The sequence below is a fragment of the Rhinolophus sinicus genome, linkage group LG10, assembly GCF_036562045.2.
Source record: "Rhinolophus sinicus isolate RSC01 linkage group LG10, ASM3656204v1, whole genome shotgun sequence".
NCBI lineage: Eukaryota > Metazoa > Chordata > Mammalia > Chiroptera > Rhinolophidae > Rhinolophus > Rhinolophus sinicus.
Window position 1 is genome coordinate 104991893 of NC_133759.1, and position 26148 is coordinate 105018040.

At 50.6% G+C, this 26148-nt stretch overlaps 1 protein-coding gene and 1 pseudogene across 2 annotated transcripts in view; both read right to left on the minus strand.

Moving 5' to 3' along the window:
• The window catches only part of SH3PXD2B (SH3 and PX domains 2B), an 84425-nt gene that overhangs the window by 51676 nt on the left and 6601 nt on the right, over nucleotides 1-26148 (minus strand). For both annotated transcript variants that reach the window (XM_019741295.2, XM_074313901.1), the window contains exon 2: nucleotides 5629-5709. In XM_019741295.2, coding sequence (XP_019596854.1) covers nucleotides 5629-5709 — 81 coding nt within the window. The remainder of the gene's footprint in view (nucleotides 1-5628; nucleotides 5710-26148) is intronic.
• LOC141567423 (U6 spliceosomal RNA) lies at nucleotides 5403-5499 on the minus strand (annotated as a pseudogene).

Consider the following 26148-nt stretch of genomic DNA (forward strand, 5'->3'; position numbering starts at 1 on the left):
GAGGCACACCCCAGTTTCAGAAGACAATGTCTGGGGGAAAGAATGTGCCTAAGTGTCGGCAAAGGCAGTAGTTGGATAAATACGGTGGGTGCGGTCCTAGCAGGTGTTGGCGGGGGTCTCGCTGGGAAGCCCTCCTACCTGGGCACGGTCTGCCTGGGGAGTGAGAGCTCTTCAGTTCTGCCACCCCTATACCTACTCCCAGAAAAGATGGGAGAACATGCTCCCTTCTCTTTGGCTTCTGTGGTGGAGCGTGGGGGCTTCTTGGCAGACAGTGGCCAGATGTCAACCAGTCAAGGCGGGCCTGACTATTAGGGTCCAGCTTTTCTAAGACAAGAGAGTTAGGAGATCACATCGGAAGGTGAATGTCATAAAGGGGACCTTCTTGCCAGTGACTGTGAGTCTGTTTCCCCACAAAAGAGCCTGAGTCACACTCCTTCCTTCTACTGCAGGCGGCTTCTCTGCAGACTGTTTCCTCTGCCTGAATGCCCTGTTCCCACCAGAGGGGACAGTTACTGCTTTCTGTCACCCACAGGCCATTTCCCGTTCTTTGGCGGCAGTTCTCTGATTTCTTCTGGGCAAACAGAAATGCCAGCTGTTCCTACATGCATCGGCGTGATGCTCATTCTCCTCCAGTCCCTGAGTTGGCCCTGACAGGCCCGGCCGTCGAGCCAAGATGAGCCAATGAGACTTTTGCTTAAACTGTTGGGGTGCTCTCTTTACCCTGAGCTGACCTGTGGATACAGCTTGGACCTGTGGCCGCCACCACACCAGGAGGCACCCTGCCTGGACATGGAGAAAGTCAGGAAGTGGAGAAAGGCAGGTCCTCACTGACAATGTGGTCCCTAGATCCAGCCATACCTGAAGCCAGATGCCCTTCATCTTCTCTGTGACGTTTACTTAGCAATGTTCTTTTTGAATAATCCATCTTGACTGGGTTTCTGTCATCTGCAACTAAAACAGTTCTGACTAAAACAAGATCTCACGGCCAGAAAGTGGCAGCGTGTGGATCAAAGCCCAGGATCTGAACCACGCTATTAAACTGGCATCATCTCCTGCTCTAACTATGCCAATTCCTAGCAGCAACCTACACCCATCACCAATCCCAACAGCTAACATTTGCTCAGGCCTTGACAGCCCAAAAACTGCTCTCACCCACACCATCACTTTCTTAAGAAAAGAAACTAGATATACTTCACGTACCATAAAATTCAACCTTTTAAAGTATACAGTTCAGTGGTTTTTAGTATATACGCAAGATTGTGCAACCACGACCACTAATTCCAGAACACTTTCATCACCCCAGAAAGATACCCATTAGCTATTTCTCTTCCTTTCCCCCTCCCCCCAACTCCTGGCAACCACTAATCTGCTTTGGGTCTCTATGGCTTTGCTTCTTCTCAACACACATCATCACTTTTAACGCCATAGGAAACTTGCTAAGTAGCCACTAGAGAGGGAAGCACTAGACAGCAGACTGGCTAAGACTTTGGACTCTGGTGTTGCCTGCCCAGCTTCAAATCCAAGTGCTGATTGACTAGCTGTGTGACCTTGGGAAAATGACTTAGCCTCTCTGAGCCTGTGTGTCTTCATCTGTATAATTCGATAAGCTTGACATGAGGATTAAATGAGTCACTACATCTAGATGCAGTCAGGGGTCCAGGAATCGCAGCTGTTTCTATTATCATTACCTCATGTTACTGATGAGGGCAATCAGGCACAGAGGGGTTAAGGGGAGGGCCCAAGGCCACACAGCACAGGTGGCTGGGCCCCAAGTCTCCCGACTTTTTCCATTACACCACACTGGCCTAGCTGTTCCTCCACGAAAGCTTGGCCCTTCCCATACTCTTTGAGCCAAGTTACTTCTGAAAAAACCAAGGCTACTCGCCAGACAGGAGGGAGGGGAGGGTGGAATCATGAAATCATCGAGCTTTAGGGTGTTGCAGCCCCACAAGGGCTGGCCTCCTTGCCTGGTCCTTGGGAACAGCTGACTCTGGCCTTGCCTTCTTCCAGTTTCCCCCTCTGGGGTGCGGGGGTGGAAGGCAGGCCATTTCCAGGATAGCAGGACCCTCTGGAATCCCATGACTTTCCCATTCCAGCCACCCATCTGGGATTCTTTAAAAGCTGCTGAAACCTGTCTTTGGACAACTTTGTTTCAGGAGGGCAGTCTGAGGCAGCTATTCATGCTACAGCAAACCCCTAATTATTACCAATTATTCTGAGTGGGGAAGAAAACCTCACTTGTAAGTTCTGGTGAAAATAAGAAAGTTGAGTGAGAACAGGAGAGTGGAGGGAGTCCAGGCTCTGGGCCAGAGAGCCCCATGACACTCCCCTGGGAGGCATTCCCAAAAGACGTCACCACAGGCAAGTCCCATCTTAGCAGAGGGACAACAGATGACAGCTAACACACTTACTGAGCAAGGCAGAACTCGGTCACAATAGACACAGGAGAGAAGCACTTTCATTCTTAATATGCAGATGGGGAAACTGACAGAAACTTACAGACGTGACACCAAGCTGAGACCTGAACGAGGTCTGTCTAAGCCCAGAAGTCAAGGTCTGAAGCCCTGGGCTGTAGTGGAACAGGGAACTCGAATCCATCACACCCTGCCATTTCCCTGTGTGCTTTCAGGGCTTCCTCCCCATGCCATTCTCACTGAAACTCCTCCAGCTGAGGCTGTACCAAGGACCTCCCACCTCGGCCACAGCTGACAGGCTTGGGGTCGGCTCTGACCCAGGACTCAGATAGTCAGATTCTCTCTCCTGGAAACCGGAACTAGCACCTGGAAACTGCAGTGCGTTGACAACAGAGAAGGACATTTCCACACTTAGGCCAATGGGCAAGTGTAGGAAGCTGGTCCAGAGAGGCTGCTGGGAAAAGGATGCTGGCTCGACGACGGGAGATCCTGCAGCCACAATGACACCCAGCCAGGGAGCTGCTGGGCCTCTGGGGGGTCATTCTGTCGCCGGTTCTGAGCAGTGAGGCCAGCTGTATTTCCTACTTTGGGTTCCATGGGGGCACACCTGCTTCCTCCCATCAAACTGCCCCTACGTCTCTCTTCCTCTCTGAGCTAGTCGAGTGGGTGTTTGCTCTGTGGGTGTCCAGAATTCCTAGGAGAGCAATCACACTTGTCATTGTTCTCTGCCCCCTGCGTCCTTTCTTGGAAGTTTCACACAGGTAAGAGGCCTCTAAAAGCAAAATACAGGTAGCCCTCCCATTGCAGCCCCTCAGTGCATGAAAAGTCAGTCTAGCAACTTGCAAAATGTTTACCCAGCGTTCACGCTTTGATCTGCAGACCTGCTGTAAGGGATCTGGGTAAGCGGGTGTGGCTCTCGGTCATTCTCACTCAGGACTGTGTCTGCTGCTCATGGCGGTTAAAGGCACTGGGCTCACCGCTACCTTCTGCCCTTCCTCTCCCCCAGGGTTCAGCCCTTCCCTGCCCGTGCCTGCTCCTGCCACGTCCATTTTAGACAGTATCTTAGCATCTTTAACATACAGCCTCTTTGTGTATTTACATTCAGTACCTGTTTGCTGCAGACCAGAAGAAAAACGTCACTTGCATATGATCCTGTGATTCTGTTACATAGTGAACACAAAACATCACATTCTAAATACTTCGGTACTGTGTCTCCATTGCTTTACATTACGCAATGACTCTTGGCAGTTTGTTAGGAAGGCGTTAGAGACTATTTTAGAGCTCTCTGGGGAAAAGGTTAGGAGCACATTGTTATTGCCCCTCCCCCTTTAAAATAATGGAACACAGGCTCTGAAAATTCTCTGTTCAACACTCCCAGGAACAGATTAGGTCCATACAACCAAGGAGGCCTGTAGTTAATATCAGAGAGCACATGTGAGGCGAGGAGACAGGCTGGCGTGGGGAGGCCGAGGGCTGTCTTCTGCCGGCCCAGCGACGCCTACTTTACATCTGATCACAGCTGCTCTCTCCAGGGCTCAGTCCCCACCCTGACTCCAGGGGCAGAGTAGGGATCCAGAGAAGCCCACAGTCCTCAACTATCCTGATAGGCTTAGCGATGAGCCCATGAAACACAAGACCATGTTAGCTGGGACTTCAGGGAAGTGACCTTTCAATCCTTCCTGCTGAGTGTGAGCCCAGAGCATTTTGTAATCATGTAGGATCTGAGGATAGAGCCAACACCATGGAAGGAGGAGCGAAGAATAAGAGGAAGGAGCTGGGTGGAAGGCTACAAAGGAAAACCCTGGATCAAGCTGTGCCTGAAGCCCACAACGTTTCTTCTCCAAGGATATTCAGTTGCACCAGACAAAAAATCCCTGTTGACTTAAGCCAGTTTGAGTTGGGTTTCTGTCACCTGCAACTGAAGTGTCCTAACTGGCACACAGAGGAAAGGAAGGTAGTCAGTTCAGGATGAGGCCTTGCATCGGCCTGTGAGGTGACAAGTCCTTCACCACTGTCTCACGGGTTCAGGAAGAAGAACTTGTGGGTACAGGAAGCTGGGCAAGTTCCCATTTACTCCCGAGGCCCATGTTTTCTAAAGGACTTTATTATGTCATACTGGGCCCTGTGACTTTTCATACAGACACACTCGTTTGAGTTGCTGGCTTTTGGTGACATCAAGATAAAGCTACTGCCCCACAGATTAGAGTTCTTTTACCCCAGTGGGGATGGGCTTACACTGAGCTGTCCACATTTGCCTGGCACCCTATGAGACTGGTGGCGCTCATGGTGGTTGTTCATTCGTTTGTTCATTTGTTCATTCATTCATTCATTCATTTATTCACCAAACCTGACTAGACACATTTGAATCCTTGAATAAAACATTAAGAAGAGAGAAGATGATGAAGATGTGGGTCCGGTCCTCAAGAGTCCCAGTCTAGAGGGGAAGACAGACAAGCAAACAACTTGAGTAGAGTCAGGACAGAGGGACACACAGAGCTGTGAGGTGCAGAAGAGGCAGCCCTCGCTGGCTGGAGAACACAGTCAGACCAGGCTTCCTAGAGGATGTGAGTCCTGAAGGGCAGCAGGAGTTACCCGAGCCAACGTGTGGGTTAGGGGGGCATAGGGGTGTGTGCCAGGAGAGGAAGGGCAAACGCAAGGCCTCGGGGGTGAGAGTGGTGCCCTCAGAGCTCAGCAGGCATTTCAGGAGCTGAGCTCAGAGATCAAAGTGAGGCAAGAGATGTGGGTCTGTCTTCAGAGCAGAACGGCCCCAAGAGCTCTGAACACGCTCAACAAACTGAGCTCAGCAGCAAACACGATGACAGCTCACAACACAAGTTCAAGATCTGCACTCCAAAGGCACAGATTTCCAGATCGCCCTCTATTCTGGAGCAGTCAACAAGCAGCCTTTTTTTAATTTGGAAAAGACTGACTACAAAACGCAAAGCAATGAAGCCCATTACTTCTGTCGCACCGTGATGGACACCTCTCCTTAACACGGCACACTCCACAGAGTTGCCTGTCATCCTTGCACAAGTCCATGCTAATCTTCTCTGTATGGTTCCAATCCAGTACATGTGATGCAAACGTGAGGGCATGGATGTTATTTTTAATTCTAGGAAATAAAAATAATACTGTACGTCCATTGTGTCGGGGCTCTGAAGTCCAATTAAAGTCTTTCCCACCCCGCAGCTCACTGGAGGCCCCAAGTCCTTACCTGGAGGTCAAAGAATTTGCTGTAGCGCCGATAGATGGCCTCCGTGGAGCCACTGGACCACGTGACCCGGATAATGTAAACCTGCGGAGAGGGACAGAGGACACAGGTGTTAATACCAAAGTGGGGGAGGGCGCGCTTTCCATCTCCAGGACTTGCAAGCAAAGCACAGGGCTCAGAGTCACAAAGACCTGGGTTTGAATCTCAGCTCTTCTGCTGATCGGCTGTGTGACTTGAGACAAGTTACTTGCTCTCTCTGAGCCTCCGCTTCCTCCTCAATAAAATGGGTATAATAACCCTCACCTTTGGGAGTTGTGCCGAGGACTAAGTGAAACCAAGTATGGGAAAGTGTGAGTACCCTGCTCAGCTCAGGAGGTGCTGTGATTTTCAGCAGGGTAAGGATTTCTTGCCAATTTCTCCATCTGAGAGTTGGGCTAACAGCATCTGCTTCGTGTGATACTGCGAGGAGCTGGGGAGACTGAGGATGGGAACCACTTTACAAACCACAGGACCATGTTTCCAACCTTTATCACAAGTCACAACACACACAGAAAGTAAAAAATACACTGATGACATAGCTGGGCAAACGGAGGTGGCAGCTCGAGGCCAAGAAGCCCCTGGCTGGGGACTGGCGGCCCTGGACACCCCCCGGACACTCAAAGGCCAAGCGATCAGCACACTATGACCATTTCTCGCTCGCATAAATTATCTGTTGTTACAGGGTAGTTTTGCCAGTTAAAAAATATGCATGTGAAAAAGCTCTTCGGAAACAGAGAAATGCTATATAAACATGAGGGCTCAGTGCTGTTAGAAGCCATGGGGGCAACAGGCAGGGTTCCTGCCCTCAGTGAGCCGAGGGTTAGCTGGAGAAACGACACATACATGAATGAAGATAAATAACACGTGGGCAGTGGACATCTGTTACTTTTTCCCCAGTATTGATTAACCTTTCTTCCAACCAGAGCACCTTGACTTTTCTTCCGGGAACCTCCTTCCCCACCTCAGCATAGTCCCTTGGATACAGATGTGGGTACTATTCACTATCCATGGTGATTGGTTGAAGAATGAACACATGACCTGTGCAGGGCCAATCAGAGCCAGTGCAAGTCAGCCCTGGGACTTTTGCTCTGACACTTAAGAGACAGGCCCAGAATATAACACATCAAAGATCCCCATCACTGGGAGATGTTTAAGCAAAGTGTGAATAACCATTTAAGACAATACCAATGTGGGTTAAAAAACAAGGGGGGAAAAAAGATCATCAAAAATTATATTTTTTCTTAAAACCAACAAAAAGCATACACTCGTAAATGGAAAAAAACTCTGCTTACACAATTCATTCTTGATCTCTTGTTCACAATTTTTCAGGTTCTGTACGTACAGTACAAAGACTCTGCAGCAGGCCTAATTGGCTTATTGGAATGAATCCCTGAACACAAGTTGGTGTCTGCCTTTTTAGGCATAGATCTAATTTTTTAATGAGAATTGTCCCGGCACAAAGCTTTGGCCTTGCCCAGGGTTTGGGGGCTGGTGCAAGAGCATGTACACTGGGTTCCAATGCCAGCCCTGCTGCTGGGCGAGACTCACAAGGTACCAACCTCTCTGGCTGCAGTGTCCTCACTAAAACAGGGACAATAATCTCCCCTGATAATCCACCACAATGACTAACGTACATGGGGCCCTGCCCAATGCGTGGCACACACGAGGTGTGCACAGAGCAGCTGTCCAATATTCCTGCTCACCTGTAGCCCCTTTCTCCTTCTTTTTGTAATAGCACTTAATTTCCTTGGAAGACCACTCCTCTCCCTCCCCTTGTCTTTGGGAGAGGGAGTGGGCACGTGTCCCAGGCCTGGCCAACCAGAGCACTGCTGTCCCTGGCCACACGATGGCTCCCCTGGAGCCAGCATCCTGGACATTTCACTGACACAAACCAAAACCTTCCCTTTCTTGTTTAAGCCAGTTTGAGTTAGTTTCTGTTCCTTGTAACCAAAGCAATCCTAACACATCAACCTTGGCTTTTACATTATATTGTAAACCAAGTTAATACTCAGTGGACTGGCATTAAGAAATGAAAAGTGGATTTCTTCATGGCAGCACACTCACAACAGCCAAAAGGAGGAACAAATCCAAGTGTCCACGGATAGATAAACGGAAATCAAAATGTGGCATATACCATTATGGACTGTCATTCGGCCTTAAAAACGAAGGACATTCCAACACATGGCACGACACGGATGAAGCTTGAAGACATTATGCAGAGTGAAATCAGCCGGTCACAAACACACAAATACTGTATGATTCCCCTGATATGAAGTCCTTCGTCAGTTCACAGAGACAGACAGCAGAATGGTGGGTGCCAGGGGCTGGGGGAAGGGGTGGGGAGTTAGTATGTAACGGGCATGGAGTTTCAGTTTGTGAAAATGAAGAGCTCTGTTGGGAGATGGTGGTGACATCTGCACGGCAAAGTGACTATGCTGAATGCCACTGAACTGTACACTGAGCAACGGCTGAAATGGCAAAATGTATGTTACATATACTTTATCACAATTTTAAAAAAGGAATAATTTTTTAAAAAGCAGATTTCCTTTAGTGATTTACATAGCCCATGTCATGTTCTCTGGAAATGACACTAACACTTTTTTCATGGTATAGCCCTCCAAACACATGCTATATATCTGAGAAAGGACTTCTATCCGGAACATGTTAAAAAATTTCTCAAAACTCAACAGTAAGGAAACAACCAACCTGGTTATAAGATGGACAAGAGATCTGAACAGACACTTCATCAATAGGTGCAAAAAGATGTTCAACATCGTTAGCCATTAGAGAAAAGCAAATTGTAACCATGTCAAGATATCACCAGGCATCTACTTAGAAAGGCTAAAATAAAAAAACACTGACAAAAACAAGTGCTGACAAAAATGTGGGGCTACTGGAACTCTTATACATTGCCGGTGGGAAGACAAGACGGCACAGCCACTCCGGGAAAGTTCTTGGTGGACACTGAACCACTGGGTGAAAGGCCACTGGAGAACAGGATAGTCACATGGTGTGAAAGTTATCACCCCACGATTACATTCCCAGCAAAACACATCCCTTTTCAATGGAGAAATCTGGCAGTCACAACTAACCAGGTGATCAAATAGCATCACCAATAGAACAGTCAGACACTGTGTGGCCCCCGAGATGATGCAATATTTTCTGGCAAGTACGAGTATTGTCGCCAAAATGTTTAACCTGAAATCAAGCCTCTTGTTCTAAGTTCCAATTTATAGGAAATATAGCAGACAGAGGAACAAGCTGAATGACACCAGAAGGAAATGATCAGACAAATCCAGAAAGTGGGATGTTCTACAAGTCTACTGAGGGAGTAGCCCAAATGTTACTTCCTCCAGAAAGCCCTCCCTGACTGCTCCCTCCTCACCAACATAAGGTTGGGTCTCCAGACAAATGTCTCCTTGGCACCCACTTCCTCATGACAGTCAATCATACTTTACTGCACTGCCTGAGTGGATGCTTTCCCACTAGGGTCTAAGTTTCATGACGGCAGGGAACGTGCCTGTCCTGTTCACTGAGTGCTGGGTGTCCGGTGACGAGCATGATGGAAAATCTGTCTTGTGAGCAAATGAGGAAGAAATCCAGATGCCAGGAGGTTGAGCCCTCGCAGACGGGAGTGCCCATCCTGGGAGACCTGTGGTCTGTGCAAAGGGAGCCTGGCTGTGTCTGTCAGCTCGTCCCACCCCTTTGCCTGTCCCCTCTACCCACTGTCCTGCTTCATCACCCCCCGCCCCCCTAACTTATGCCGAGAAGAGCAAGTCTCAGGGAACAGCTGGGACTCCCTCCCTCTGGGAATGAGGAAGCACAGAGACCACACTGGTGTCTGAGGGACACAGGGTTTCCTCCTGCTGCCCCACAGGAGGCTTTGAACAGGAACTAGCCACCATCAAAATCCCTTCTTACACAATCTCCACAGTGGGGCCCTTCTTACACAATCTCAGCAGTGGACTCTGTGATTCACAAAGTCCAGGCTTTCCAGGCCTGGGTTTCCCACTAGGGCTCAGTGTCACCAGAGCCAGAAATCCTGGGTTTCTTCACTTCCTCTAAGTCACTGAGGAGGTGAACTGGTGGCAAGGGGCGAGCTGTGGGGTAGGGGTGGGCCTTGGTCTCTCCCAAATCCCCACAAGCGCAGGCTCGGCACCCACTTCCCACATTTTCCCAGAGAAAGATGAAGCTCAGCAATGCAGTGACTTGTCTGAGGTCCCAATGTACGAAGCGCAGAGACTCTGGCCCAGGTTCCGCCCAGCCCCGCCGGCCTAGCTGCACCAGGGGCCATGGCTGGACTGTGGGCCAGCAGGGAGATGCCTGCTCGTTCTCCTAACTGCTGTGAGCGCCTGCCTGCCAGAAGGCTGTGGAGTGCAGGGGTTGACGGCCCGGATTCTGCTTCCATCTCAACTAGCTGTGTGGTCTTGGGAAAATGGCTTAGCCTCTGTGCAACTCAGCTACTCCTCTGTGAAAAACGGGGATCGTAACAGTATCAACCTCAGAGCTGGGGTGACAATTAACCGAGAATATGCATGTAGAGCACTTAGCACGTGTCTGGCACATGATAAATGTTCCATAAATAGAAGGTGTCATTATCATCATCGTGACATAAAACTGAGGGAGACCTCGTCTCTGCTCACTGCCTCTACTGACGCACCTCCCACAGCCACCCACCTGTCCCCACCACCCCATGTCCCCTGTCTTCTCTGGGCCCCACTGGGGTGCAGAGGCACTGCCCTCCACGGTGCCAGGTATGCAGGCCCCGCTCCTCTGAGCCTGGGGCACAGGTTCCCCCAACTGCTGGGTGAGTCAGGGTCCTGTGCTCTCTCCACGGGTGTTTGTGGGGAGGGCCCTCTCGCCTCCTACCCTTGGGCCTCAGCCTGAGCAGAGGGGAGCTCCATGTCTGGCCCCACACGTGAGCCTGCGTGGTGCCAGCTTCAAGTGCCCTGGCCTTTCCTCCTCTACCAGGGTTGGGGACTGTCCCAGAGAGTCCTGGGTCAGTCTGACCTTGCCAGGAGCTGCACTAGGAGGTCAGAAAACCCCATCTGTTCAAGGACAGGATTAGGTGTCCTGTCGCCTGGGTCACAGTGACCCTGTCCTCTGAGGACTGCCCTGTCCTGGGGCCTCCAGAAGCCACTTTTCTTCAACTTAGACTGCTTTTAGAAGACAGAAACGAAGCCCTCTGGCAGATGCCTCCAGTTCATCTGTGGACCCCACACTTGAGAAGCACCACCTGTCCTGCCTGTGCCACAGCCACAGCTGACTGGCCCAGGCAGGCCAGTCAGGTTGTCTCTCAGGGATCTAGAATTAGACCTACACGTGTCGGCTCCCTCCCGAGCCACCACCGCCACACTGTGTGACAGACATCTGGTCTGCAGAGAGGCAGGGACAGCCACGCGTGGCTCCTGCCAGCACTCCAGTTACTGCTTCCAGGGCCAGCCGGTCCACTGATGGCTTGTGCGACACACGACAGGGTCCTGGGCCTTCCCACTAATTCCCCTTTTGGCGTGAAGAGGGTTTTTGTGCAACTGAAAAAAATTGTATGATATACAGGGGGAAGCTCAGGTACCAGGTAGATAAAAAGAACAGGCTAATACAATGTAACCTCAATCCCCCCCGCAATCATGTACATTATATATAAAGGTGAGTGTGTGTGTACACATGCAAGTATCATCTGTAGTGATCACGTTCTATAAAGTCATCGTGGGCACTGAGCAAATACTGGACCACTGCTTCTAGGGGAAGTAGAGGGTTAGGGTCCTGCGAGCCTCTGGCCACATTTTAGTCAACTCATCAATACACAGCCTTGCGTTTCTGTTCAGACACCTTATTTAACATACGCTGGGAATTCATTCACACTGAACTCGTGGCCAACAGCTCTGTAACTCACGCCTGAATGAACCTCCTCTAACATGCGTATTTTCCCCATAAGGCACATCCCAGCCCTCCTGAGGTTAGGAACACAGAGAGCAGGCACTTCAGTGCCACCTTTCGGGGCCATTTTAAATGGTGAAATAAATGACCAGCAAAAAGCACCAAAATGTAAAGAAAAATGTGGTACTAAAAAGAGCATGAAAAAGACACTCGCTTAGAGCATAAGAGCTGAAACAAGAAGGTAGAATGTCACCTTGCTCAACCTCAGCTAGGAACGTGCACATCGGGCGACACAAATTTTTGGCTGTTATGCACATGCCCAGGCCTGCGAGTGACTTTAAAGGTGCTACGAGTATTGATGTTGGATTACAAGTAAATTTTATCAAGTAGACAAGTTCCCAAATATGGAATGTGTGAATCACGCAATTGACTGTACTGTATATAAATGTGTGTACGTATATCTGTCAGACACACACACACACAGTTTGCTCTGGGTTGGTAGGAACATGAAAGACTAAAAAATTCTGTTCTTGAAGCTTTCTTGTATTTTCCAGATTTTCTACAATGTCTTTTATAATCAGAAAAAAAAAAGGGGTCACTTTCCTAGGAGGACAGGAAGAAACGTGCTGTGGCCCTCAACGCCAGGCCAGCTTCTCTCATTACCCCAGCTCAGTCGTGGGGCCGTCCCTCTGGAACATCCTTCCAGACCAGAGCACCTACTGGGCGCAGGGACAGCTGACGGCATAAGTGGGAGCGTACGGGTGGGGCGACGGGAGTCGGTAGTGAGGCCTCGGCCCGGACCTCAGCGTTAGGGCAAGTTCTCTGCCTCTTTGAGCTTCCATGGTTCTCAGGAAAATGGGGATAAGGGTGCTTGTCCTTTCTACCTCATGGGCAATTGTACAAATTGAATGCAATGTACTTTTAGAGCTCCAGAAATGGAATCTACGTTGGTTAGAATCTCCACTTTTGGCTGGGACCAGAGGGAGAATGTTGGATGAAGGCTGCCTAACCCTTTCACCCTCACCTTCCTTGGAAGGTCCAACCCAGCCCAACGGAGTGGGGGTGCTGGAGGGCCCCCATTAGCACATAGAAATTTAGGTCCCGTTTCCAAGTGACAACAGTCAAAGGGTCAGTTCATCCATGAATTAAGATCTAAACCAGAACAAAGCTAAGAGGACCGTGAGAAACACCAGGAGCCAGGCCTGGGCGAAGCTAAGCAGTGGGCAGAAATGGGGTGCGTGCCCCACATGCCCCCAGTAGCTCTGGTTACGTGCCACGTCCTGTGCCTGCAGGCCCACTGGCCCCGATCTCTGCCCATGGCCGCAGCTCTGGGACAGGTCCCAGAATCCATCCCCAAGGCGGGAGCTATGACACAGCTGCTGCCCCGCCCCGGGCCTCAGGGGCGCTGTGATCTCATATGTCTTCATCATGTGAACTTGAAAACATGAGAAGGTCTTTTTGCTCGTGAATAAAATCTCTGAGGCTCAAGGGAACGTCCTCCAATCTCACTTTGCTTTGCAAAGCCATTTGGTGGGGCTGAAATTCCAAGTTGTTTCGTAATTAGGAGTGGGGCGCCACATCGGTCACCTGTTGCAATGGCCAGAGGTTTGATTCTGGGGGGTTTGGGAGTGGGGGTGGGGAAGGGTCTGGTCCAAGGGCTTTTCAAGATGATAATCTTTCCTTAATCACTGTGTCTCTAGGGATGAAGGAGCTAGCTTTAGGTGATACGGGGACTCAACACTAAAATGTAGGCATACCAGAGTGAGAAAGTTAGTCTCTGCCATTCACTTCGCACCGGGCTGGCTCAGAAAGCGAGCAAGAATGGCTTTTCAACACCCTCTCCACCACTTGCTGGTCTCTTTTCTTAAAGAAGGGACAGAAGACCTCAGGGCAGGAATGCTAGCCAGGAAAAACTTCAACACATTGATTTTCTTTTTCCTTCGTATTTAGTTTCCTATTTCTAGCAAGTGCTATTGGTTTTCCATGTATGGTAGACAGCTCAAGTTTCCCCTTAAAAATAATTTAAGTGAAAAAGTGAATCCATTTGGAGAAAAATACTGAATTCAGAATATATAGTACAGGGGGTTTGCAGACATGTCAATCACTGTGCTGGTGCCGGGGGGGAGGCTCGGGAATGAGGGCGGTACTGTTTTCGTGGAATTCTTTGCCATTCTCACTCCATCTGGAGTTCTGTTGTTTATACGCCAATGAGCCCACAACATTTCTGTAACTGGAAGCCCTTTCTTTCCTGGCTCTGCAATGCTGGGGGCGGCCTGGAATGACCTGGGAGATGGAGCAAAACATCTAAAGAGGGAGCGCCAGTGGGGCACGGGGACTGGGGCTGTTTTCCTGCAGGGGCTGTGAGAAAGGAGCACCAGCAAGACAGAGTGATCCATTAGCAATGTCTGCCATGGGCACCGGATGGCCCAATGTGCATGCATGGCCTCCGTGATGTAAACCAACACCTCCATTTTACAGAGGGGGATAAAGAGGGGACAAGAGGAGCAGCGATTTGCTCTGAGTTACACTCTCAGCTGTGGACTCTTTCCAGTTTCATGACAGTGTCCATATTTCTTTGCAAGATCCTCATGCCCCTCTGGGCCTCCCGCACAATGACTTGCACAGATGACTTTAAATCTAGAGAGTTCTTGGAAGTGATTAGGCCGCCAGTCAAACCGGCCTGCAAGAAGCCCCAGGGTCCTGGGTAGGAGGGCAAGTTTCTGGGCTCTCTACCCTGGTTTCCACTGGGCAGTGCCACTTTGAGCTCTTCTGCATATGGAAGAGGGTGTCACCCTACAGACCCACTCACCAGACCTTGTGAGTCCGCACCAGCACAAGACAGCCATCTTTGGAGCCTCCACACAGAGACTGTGCTCCTCCATTGCCCACAATCCTCCTGGGCCTCCACAGGCCAACAGCAGTTGGTTCTAAGACTTTAAAATATTTGAAAACCCTGCTCTAGACCATCGCTTATTTTATAGTTGGAATTATGAGGCCAGAGAGGGGAAGGGACTTGCTAAGGCCACACAGCAAACAGGGAGGAGGTGGAACCAGACGTGCACAGCAGAGCTACGAGGTAGAGGGAGGACAAGCTGTCTCTCGTGTAGCTCACTGAGGGGCTAGGCTTCGGCTCAGAGCCACACGGTCTGCAGCGAGGCCTTAGCCCAGGACACCGAAAACTGTCCTGTTCTACAGCAAAGCAATGGAGGTACAAAAGCACATGCAGCCCTGAGGCCAGCAGCAGTGTTAGTTTCAAGATCCAGATGAGTCCACTTCCCGCAGAGAAGGCTCCCAGGAGCATGGTGGAGGGTGCCCAGGAGTCTACAGGCCCCGGTGAAAAACAGCCCCTTTCAAAGTTGGGTGCGATCCTGCCCCGTCCCAATCCAGCCCCCACACCGGATGGAGGGTGCTCGGAGCAGCCTGGTAATAACTGGCTGGGCTCCAGGTCACTTCTCTGGCAACACGCAGCTCTGGCCAAAGGTGGAGGAGCACAGGCTAAGGGGGAGGGAGAGAAAGCGCAGGCGGGAGGAGAGGGCACTGGCAACTGGGCGGCTTGGCAGGCTCTGCTCAGGGAAACGTGATTCCGCTGCTCCCCGTGGAGCCCCGAGCTCCCTCTGGTTCCGAGGTGTCGGCCCTCCCCAGCTGTCTGCCCAACATCTGGCCTATGGAGGTCAGCTCCCAACCTCTCCTTAGGATCACAACACCCTGTTGTGTTTGATTTCCCAACACCGCAGCCTGGCATTGCCACCGGAAGTGCTGAAGAGCACGTTTATCCTTTCAGAGAGAGTACATTAAAGTTATTCCCGGAGAAACGCGGCCAAATGTCACAACGCCTTTGAGACCTAGGAGGGAACTGAGGGATGACAGAGCCAAGGTGAGGGGGAACCAGGACAGAACCAGGGCTGGCGTTGGGGCACATGCCGCTACACGGGCCTGTGCGGGGTGCTTTACGAACACAGGGCGCAGTCCTCATGAAATGCCTGCCAGGAGGGGGCCGCCCTGAGGGTGGAGGAGACCCGGCACAGTGCTGCCTGAGGTCATGCAGTTGGGAAGCGGGTGACCTCAGAGGGTGACATCAGGTTCAATCCCAGCCCCTTCAGCCTCTGGGGTCCCGTATCCCTTCTCCCACATCCCCAAGGCCAGGCCTCGGGTGTCCTGGCCTGAGGCCAGCGCTTTCCTGTCCCTACCACAGCGTCAGAAATCACCAAGGGCAGGCGCCACCGCAAGCGACACACTGGGGATGGCCGGCTGCCAGTTGCCTTTTTTTTCAATCTTTTCAATTAAGTGAATGCTTGGAATGGGGCCCAAACACAAGTGCTCGTGCTGTTAGCGGCAGATGAGACGCTCCGGGTAAGGGCTACGTGCTGACGGCTCCTTGTCCATGGGGCACACGTGCGTGTGCAGGTGCAGTGGAGCTGAGCTTCTCTGCTGGCACCTGCGCAGAGGGGTGCCAGGCCAGGTGGGCGAGGAGTGCCCTCTCTACAGTGAAAATCGAATCGTGTCTCTCTCCTCCACTGGAAACACTTCAGTCATTCATTCGGCAAATACAGACAGAGCACCTACTGTGCACCAGGCTCCCTTCCAAGGGCTGGGGATATGGCTGCGAATGAGGGAGACAGAAGCCCCTGCCCCTCTGAAGCTTTCAGCCCTGTCAGGGAGACAAGGAAGGCATGTCGTGGGCTTAGGGGGCCTCCTCCACTCCCACCTGGCTAGGCTCCCTGGCCTCCCAGACCTGGCACATGCCACTGCCTCTGGCGGGAACATTTCTCCCTTCACCTGCTTAGCAATTCTTCACATCTCAGGTGTCAGCTTACACTGCTCTTAGCAGGCATTGCTCGGAGTGTGTTGTTCTATTTGGGTGACTGTCGCGGCCACTCTCCTGGGAGCCCTTAAGGGGCAGGGCCAGGTCTGTGTAGTTTGCCAGTCCTCCCAGTGCCTGGTGACATGGGGCTCTCAGGAAATGTCTAGTAGACAAACAAGCAGACAGACAGAGACAGACAGACAGATGGACAAAAAGCCTAGACAGGGCCACACAGTCGGACGTCAAAGTGACCTCACTCAAGGCTCTCTGTGTCGGGAGAGCAACAATGCTCTTGAAATGGCTGAATGAGCAGGTCAACTGCCAAGGGTACTAGAAACAGAACCCGCTTTGTGACAGAGGAGAATGCAGGCATGGGGCCCAATCCTAGAGGAGAAGTCCAGGTTTCACCCCAGGGTTTCTCTGAACAGGCAACAGAGAAACAGAGCACAGCACGGGAGCAATTTCACTCCAAGTGGAAGCATCACCCTGTGGCACTAGGAGTCAGGCCAGCCCGAGGGAATTCTTTGGGGTGATGGAATTGTTCTGCATCCCATCTGTGCTGGTGGTTACAAGATCCTAGGCATGCATCAAAATTCATAGGGTGCTAAACCAAAACAGGGAATTTTCCTGCATACACGTAAATTGAACATTATAAATAACAATCACTCTTTAATGTCATTAAAAAAAAAACAGGATAGGCACTGGCTTTAGAGTAGCTGGGTATGAATCTCAGCTCTATAGTTTGAAGCTGCTGTGTGATGTTGCAGGTCACTTCATGGCTCTGAGCCTCCATTTTCCCATCTGTAAAATGGAGAGAACAACAGTACCTACTACTTTCTACGGTTGGCTGAGGATTAAATGAGCCAATGCACAGCAGGTGCTTGGCACATTGCCTGACTCCAGGCAGCTGGCAGAGCTATCACTGAGAACCCCATTACAGAGATAAGGCACCAGAGGCTCAGACGGAGTCTGTCTCCCCTCAGTTCTTTCGAAGTCAGCTGTGTTAACAGGCAAAGTCAGGAGTGTCATGCTGTGAAACCCGATCAACTGCCCCCTAATTGTGAGCCCACACATATAGTGCTGCCCACCCTTGGAGCCCATCTTCCCCTCACTTCTGGAGTCTTTTCCTGATGGCAAGCAGCAGGAACGGCTTCCTGGGCAGGCCAGGCCGAACACCTCCATTTCTCTAGACCAAGACACGGAACTCGTGGAAACAAGCTGATCCAGGCATGCAGCCCCAGCCCGGACCGCTGGCTGCCAACTCACGGCCTCGCACACATCTGGCCCAAAGCGGCACAGGGAACTTGCCAATGGCAAGCAGAGGTGCTGGCAGCTGGAGCCCAGGCTCAGTTGAAATCAACCTGAAGGCTGGCTTTCTAGGAAAGCCTCCAGGGCAGGCACTTAGGGCTTGTGGAGATCTCCAAGGCTGCCAGGCCTCTGAGGAGCGCAGGGCAATGCAGGAAACAGAGCTGAGAGATTTCAAGTCGGGCCTTTGCCTGTGTTAACAGGGCTGCCTAGAGAGAACTGGACATCCAACAAGAGCACCCACTGTGTGCAAGGAATACATGCAGGAGGGGTAAAGCTGTCCAATTAATGAAGAAGACTCAAAATGGGCCACATTGATAGGGCTGATTGGGCACTACGCTAAGTACTTTATGTTATATCACGGGATCTTGAGACTCAGAAAGGGTAGCTGGCTTGCCCAAGGTCACACAGCCAGCTTGCAACAGGGCCAAGATCTAACCCAGGGTGTGACATGAAGGTAAAAGCCCAGGATATGTGGTCAGATGGGTCTCGGTTCACACCTAAAGGGCCCAGTACAGCGCCTGGTGCACAGTAGGTACTCAAGAGAGAAGAATTAGTAGTATTCTCTCATAGGCCTCAGTTCCCTAAGAAGCACTTACAGCTGCAGTGGGAGCGCAGAGGTGACGAGGGCTAATTCTGCTGGTGGAGCTCGGAGAGACTTCCCAGATGAGGACACAGTCGTGCTGTGTCTCGAGGGATGAGGAGCTCTCCAGCTGCGAAACGTCACCTAGTAATGGGCACTTGCTAAATCCCCAACTCTCAGGAAACCCTAGGGAGTGAGGCGCATTATTCACCCCATGTCACAGCAGAGAAAACTGACATTCAGAGAGGTTAGGTCACTGGCTCAAAGCCACACAGCTGGTTAAGGAGGATGCCAACATTTGAGCCCAGGTTTGTTTAACTCTAGAATGCCCGTTCCTAAGCAAGGAAACAAATGAGTTACATGGATCATAAGCAACTGTGCTCACTTCCTCTGGCTCCCAAGAACCGCAGAGCTCAATTCAAATCCTGCCACCACGACTCACCAGCCAGGTGATTACATGAGGCCACACGTGTGAAGCCCAGCACAGCGCGGAGCGTGTAGTAGGTGCTTTATAATGTGTAGAGTAAATGAGCTCAGAAGCCAGGGCATAGCTCTCACCACACTTACAGCCACCCCCCAACAGCGGTTCTCAAACCTGGCTGCCCAGCACCCTTGGGGGTGCTTGTTAGAAAAACCAGAGTTTGACCCTCGCTGGTTCCTCATACTGCCTGGGTTCAAACCTTGGCCCTGCGACTTCCTAGCTGCATAGGCCTGGCCAAGTTCTGTCTCAGCCTGTTTCCCCAGCTGTGAAATGGAGGTGACAGGGGTCCTTAGCTCACAGGCTGAGGGTAAGGACTAACTGACTCAATGCACACAAAGCCGTAAGCCAGCGCACCTGACATAGCACAGCAGGCAGTGAGTTTGCACCCAGGCCTTGCTGCCTCCACCGCCCGTTGTAACCACTAGGACACAGTGCTCGGTCTGGGGCCGGAAGTCATCACGAGGAACCTGATTCTGTCTCAGTGAAAGGCTGTCAGCAGCCATCACTCCAGAATCACAGGACCTCAGGACTGAGAGGGACCAGGCAGTTATGGCTTCATTAAGGTACACACCCAGCACCTGTTCTGGGTCTGGCCCTGGACAGTGAGGGACTCAGGGCCTGGTGGGACAGACGACTAGACCCATAGTATGGGTGCCACGATGGGGTTGGAGCATCGCAAGCCTCAGCCTCCAAGCTGGGCCCTGGCTGGGTAACAGGCAGAAAGAGGCTGTTACTACGATGGTCTTGGATGCTCCCTAAACAACCGCCTCTCCCCCCAAGTCCAGTGTTGTCTTCCTGAACCACTGGGCTTGGGGACATGAAGGAGGAGAAAAGAACCAGACGAGAATGTAAAGGGACTGACCTCTGGGGACAGACCCTGGGGACAGCTACCTACTAGGGCTATCCTTAGGAGGTCGTGGGACTGCGTCAGTGGGTTCCAATCTTTGTACAGCCAAAGAGCCCCTTTTCCTGCGTGAAACCACACGTGGTTCCCAAGGGCCAGGTGCTGTGGACACCCTTGGCCACCCCGGCACCCATGCCCTGCCGGGCTCCTCATCTGGCAGAGGCTCTTTCTCCAGCCGCAGTTTGAGCCCCCCATGTGGACTTTGCTGCCAGCTTCTCGTGCTTCAAACGTAAGTCTACCAGACAGAACAAAGGGAGCAAGAGAAGCAGCGTCCCTACCCTCTGCTCCCGCCTGGAAGCTTTCCTGACTCGCCATCCTACCGTCCTCTCCTCTCTACAGAAACCTAGGATAACATAAAAATATAATACAACTTAAAACAACGTAATTGCTCACAACCACCAACCATTTACATGTGCTTCCTTCCCGGCAGGCTGTCCTGCTTCCGTTCCATAGGAAGGCCCAGGGAGCTCAAGGAACGTGTCCAGTCCGGCTGGTAATAAACAGCCCGAGGTCTTAACTTCACATTTTCACCACCAGAGAGGATGCTTTGGGCATATTTTCTTCCCAGGCCTATTTCCTATACATTGAAGTATTTTTCAAAATTAAGATGCCATTGTATATACGATTTTTCTTTTTCCCTTGCATTATATAGTGAGGATTTCCCCATTTCATTAAAAATTCTTTGAATAAACCATTTTTAAAGGATCCTTAATAGCCCACCATAAGGCTGTATATCCCTTATTTAATCATGTCTCCAATGACAAACATGTAGGCTATTTTCAGCATTGTTTAATTACCACACTGCTAAATATCCAAATATATAATTCTTCAGGGAAAACGGCTATAAATCTTAGGGGGTGTATCCTGGGCCAGTCCATTTAGAGTACGTTTCTCAATGTGTGGTCATTCCAGACTGCTGGTGTTATAACACTTGGGGCTGCTTATTAAACATGCATGTTACTAGTCAGGTAAGCTGGTACATACTAAGAGGTATACCTGTTTATTCAGCACTTCTGTGTGCCAGGCACTGCTCTAACCCCTTTATATGGCATAACCCACAGTAAGTATTATTCTCAGATGAAGAAACTGAGGTACAGAGAAGTTAAGTCACTTACTATACAGATCACACGTTCTGCTGGTCAAACCCATGCCATCTGGTTCCAAGCCCAAATTCTGGAACTTCTATCCAAAAGTCTCATCTTTTTTCTCCACCACAGACCCTTCTGGCAACCTGATGAAACCTATGGATCCTTTCTCAGGAGGACTTAAAATGAATAAAATAAAGAACACAGGATTCCAAATGTAACTCATTATACTGAATTATAATAAAAATGTTTCAAAAAATAAAATTATAAATCTATGTACACTTCTATTAATGCAATAAATAACAAAATCTAGAGGTGGGTTAAATACCACCACACTTCTGAGGTAGTGATGAATGTAAATGATCTGTGGGAATCTATGCAACAACTGTAAAATGACATGAAAATATCAGTGAATTTCTACTGGTGACAGTCACAGGTATCACTACTATCACTGAGGGTTGTTGCCTTCATTTATAATGAAGGGAATGCGAAATTACTGTTGGAGGTTAGACTAAAGATGTACTTTCTGGGGCCGGCCCGGTGGCTCAGGCAATTGGAGCTCCGTGCTCCTAACTCCGAAGGCTGCCAGTTCGATTCCCACATGGGCCAGTGGGCTCTCAACCACAAGGTTGCCGGTTCAATTCCTCGAGTCCCGCAAGGGATGGTGGGCTGCGCCCCCTGCAACTAAGATTGAACACGGCACCTTGAGTTGAGCTGCCGCTGAGCTCCCAGATGGTTCAGCTGTTTGGAGCGCGTCCTCTCAACCACAAGGTTGCCAGTTCGACTCCCCCAAGGCTTGGTGGGCTGTGCCCCCTGCAACTAGCAACGGCAACTGGACCTGGAGCTGAGCTGTGCCCTCCACAACTAAGACTGAAAGGACAACAACTTGACTTGGGAAAAGTCCTAGAAGTACACACTGTTCCCCAATAAAGTCCTGTTCCCCTTCCCCAATAAAGAAAAAGATGTACTTTCCTCTCTTCTAAGTTCAAGGACCCTCTGAATTCTACCCGTATGAGGAGCAGCTCTGCTAGTCAGCTTTCCCTGTCCCAGCACACCCATTTCCTTTTGACCCCAGCTAAGAGCACACCTCTCTGACCCCGCAGGGAAATGGGCCTCACCCCAGGCGTCAGACCCCTTCCCTGTCCCCAGAGCCCCACACCAGGCCCCATCACACCCTTGTGCTGTGGTGACACGTTCTAAACAGATGGTGACCTCTGCGAGGACAAAGGCTGCCTGGTCATCTCAGCCTCTCTCCGGCTCAGGGCCAGGCCTGGCCCAGGGCAGACAACCCACATCTGTGCAATTGACTGGCAGCCAAGGGTGGCCCGAAGCCACAAGCTGACGATTCACACCTTGGCCGGGAAGGAGGAAATGGTGACGCCACCGCGTGGGTTTCTAGCTTTCTTTGCCAGAGCAGTAAGTTTGGGGGGAGGAGAGGTACGGGTCGATGCAATTCTACCTAATTGAGCAGAATAGAAAGTATTATCCTTATATGCTTTAAGGCAATGTTTCCCTTCGAATCTGAGGGTGAGGTGACTACCGTATTTATAGTCAACAACAGGCAGCAGAGCCAAGTGTGATCCTGGGCAAATTACTTCACCTTTCTATGCCTCAGTCTCCACATTTGTGAAATGGGCCGACACAGCAATACCCACATAGCAGACATCTGTTGTTTCCGCCCTCCCTGGCTCCATGCCCCCTTCTTCTAGCTGCAGTACCCTGAATCTCCTACAAGGACAATCCCTCCTTCCTGCTACTTGGACTGTCAACCATAATCTCCCACCCTTGCCTGACCCAGGGATGGTCAGGTGATCTGGCTGGGCCAATCAGATTTTGCTCTTCCTGAAACTAGACTTATGAGTGGCCATAAGGACTGAGGGATGGAGCAGCAGCCTGCCTCTGGTGATGCTGATGCCCCCGGGACTTCTACTCTCGGGACGGTGCCAGCTGCCAGGTCCTTTCCGTGACTAGGTGGAGAGTTTCCCTTCGATTCTGTCAGAGCCATCGTCCCAATACATTCCCTATGGCTTCAATTAGCCAGGTCTGTCTCTGTCACATGCAACCCAAGAATCCTGGTTAATATTCCTTGTATCACAGAGCTGCTGAGTGGACTTGAGCACATAATAAGCACTCAGATAAAGAATAGCTATTCGATGATAATAATAAATTTGTTTTTAAAAAAAAACTTGTTTTAAGCCTTGAGAACAAAATAAATCTGGAATAATTTAATACCTCCCAAACTTCAGAATCCCTACTGGCTTTCACAGTCCCCTCTCATATTCCCCAACCCTCTCTCCTTCTCTGACTCCATTTTTTTGTCTGCACACAGCACACCTTGTAGACAGGTGCTCTCTCCCTTCAGCCTCCGAGGTTTGTCTGTGCTTTGCCTCCTCCGGGTTCCTGTGAAAGGCCTTCCTATCTACCCATCAAGCTGGCGGAGTACCTCTGAGTACCCGCTCCCCCCAACTACTCCACAGACTTCCAGCGTGGACACCTCTGGTCCTGAGCCCGGCCCTCCACCCGTGTGTACTGAGCGTGGGGTCCACGCCTTGTATTGTTTTATGGTTCAGGTCCTTCTGGCCCATACCTGTCAAGCTTCACCTCCATCACTCAAATCTCTCCTGCTTTTTTCAAACACGCCACATGCCAGGGTGTGTACTCTTCGCCCTCCTGTTCTCTCTGCTTGACATTCCTTCACCCTCCTCCACGTGGCAATCCCTCTCTGCTCTGTGACCTGTGTGGGTCATCTCATCTCCGCTGCGCTGTCTTCTCCCAGTCCTACTTCCCAGAACCAAGGGCACAGGCCTCTGCTCACTCCCCAAGTTCTAGACTAGCCCTGAAGAGCCCCATCTACCTGTCTCTCTCAGGCCACTGACCCTAAGGTCTCAGGTGTGCGCGTCTATATAGCACCCCTGTCCTCAAAAGTACCTGGCCCTGGAGGGACTTACATTTGTGCAGTGAATTCTCAAGAAACATTGTGGTTTTTCTTCTCCCAAGAAACATTGCTGATGTTAAAAAGTAGAAAGGTTTCTTGGTGGCTGTTTTTTTGAAAGTGATAGTTCTGGCACCATTCCCAGATAAAGTACAGGATGCCCAGTAACATCTGAATTTCAAACATACAATGAATAATTTTTTAGTGTAACTATGTCCCTAATATTGCATGTTGATCTGAAATTCAAATTTAACTGGGCATCCTGCACTTGCACTTGGTACGTTTCGCAACCCTCACTCTGGGATGGCCTGAGAGCGGCTGCAGAAGCCGCTCTGTGGGCTCTGTCCACATGACAGGAGACATGTACCTCTAGTCCCTTTTCCCTTCACCCCTTGAAGGCGGCCCTGGGCATGGGCTCACCACCCACCTGCAGGCCTGCATCTGTACCAGCAATGATGGGGAGAGAACGCCCTGCTGTTTGGAGAATGGGGCGGAGGATCAATGGCTGTGCAAAGTTTGGGCCTGCGGGCTCCTGGCAGAGGCAGAGTCGCGGAGGCATGAGCCACACCAGCCCCTCCCTGCCCACTGGCCCACTGCCAGAAACACTGAGCCTCCTGAATCTATCACATCAGCCCGTCCCCACGTCATGGCAAGGGGCAGGGATGCCAGCTCCACCCAGGGTCTCCCTGACCCCACCACAGGGCCCAAGCTTCTAGGCATGACCCCAGGCCAGGAGATCCAAAGACAACCATCCCAGCAGAACCCTTTCCGAGGCATTCTGCACAAAATCTCACTTAATTTCCCCAACAAAGCCGCTCACTTCCCAGAGAAGTCTCAGGGCCAATAATGAGTGAATGACAGAACCAGACTAGAGCCCAGTCTCTGAGTACAGAAACCACGTTCACAACCCTCCAACCATGTGGCCTTCTGAATAAGCCCATTTTCGGTCCTTGGGCCACGGTGGGTGCTCCCAGTTCACGGCCTGCACCCACCAGGCTAACAGGATGCTTGGCCTGTCCTGCAGCTGCAGTGACCCACAGCTAGCCTTCCTCTCCGAGGAGGAGGAGAAAACTGAGTCCTGCAAAGCAAGACCCTTTCCCCAACCGCAGCTCTTTCTCCTAGGAAAACAGCAGGCACAGTCTGCGACAAGGAGGTGAGTGTCCTAGACGAGAAGGACAGTGAACAGTGCGGCCCCCAGTCCTTGCATGGCAGCTCAATAACTGTGCTGCTTGCTGAGTCCCATGCACTTCTGATGGGTGACAAGCGGATGTCTGAAATGCCCTGGGGAGCAGGCTGCAGGGCACAGCTCTAACCTGGATGATCTTTCGGGTGCCCCCGTGACCGTGGGGTACAGACCACAGAAACCAGGGCTGCGATTCTTTCCAACCCTACTGAGCTGCAAACGCTATGGGACAGGGCCCGAACCCACTGAGCAAGGAGCATTTTAAGTAGAAAATAATCTGCTCAGGGCTTCCCTTGTGGTATTCTAAACTCAGCTCTGTCTACTTCTTGGGCTCTTGGACTGGAAACCCACACCCGGAGACCTCCCTCCGCGGCAGGATGGGGGCAGAGCCTTGGAGGCGGGTGCCTCCCTCGGGAGGACAGGCTCTCTGAGCAGCTGGAGAATCCCACCACTTCAGGACAGGCTGGGCGGCAGGATATGGAACCCGGCTGGAGCCGCCACAGCCTGGCACTGCTTTTTCAAGCATTCACTGCTTTTTTATTTTTACTAAAAACAGGAATATGTGTTTACTGCAGAACATTTGGAAAACAGAGAAAAGCATAGACAAGCAAAAAAAACCCCAAGAAAACAAAAAGTGACACATCTTGTCAGCTATAGTTTTGGGCTTACACAGACACATATTTTCATCCTTGATTTGTAATCAGGTGGGAATCTGCCTATGTTATTTTGCAACCAGCTTTTACTATTTAATATTCCCACGAAAGAAGACAGAATACACTTTTACCATCTTGATGGTATTGTAGCATGTGGATATAATACATTTTATTTATCTTGCTTTCTACTGATGGGTAGTTAAGTGGTTATGAACTTTTTATTATCATAAATGACATTACGTTTGTACCTTACATTCGTGTAATATATATATTAATACACACACACTACATTAGGCTACTATACTACGACAGCTCATCATAGAGCCCTTCCTATATACTGGGTCCATTTAATCCTCACATCAGCCCTATGAAATTGGATTAGGTTGGTGCAAAACTAATTGCCATTTAAAAGATTAAAAATTGCAAAAACTGCAATTACTTTTGCACCCACCTAATAGTATTACTCCCATTTTACAGATGAGGAAACTGAGGTGCAGAGAGGGTAAGTAATTTGCGGATACACTGTTGGTAGGTGGCAGAGGAGGTATTTGAACCCAGGCTATCTGGTGTACTTTCTCTACTTACCAGAAGCAGGGAATGGCACAGATTCAAAGTTTGAACTAACGTGACATTTAAGTAATCTGAAGATACGAAATCCCCACCCCCTTTGACCTTGAGAC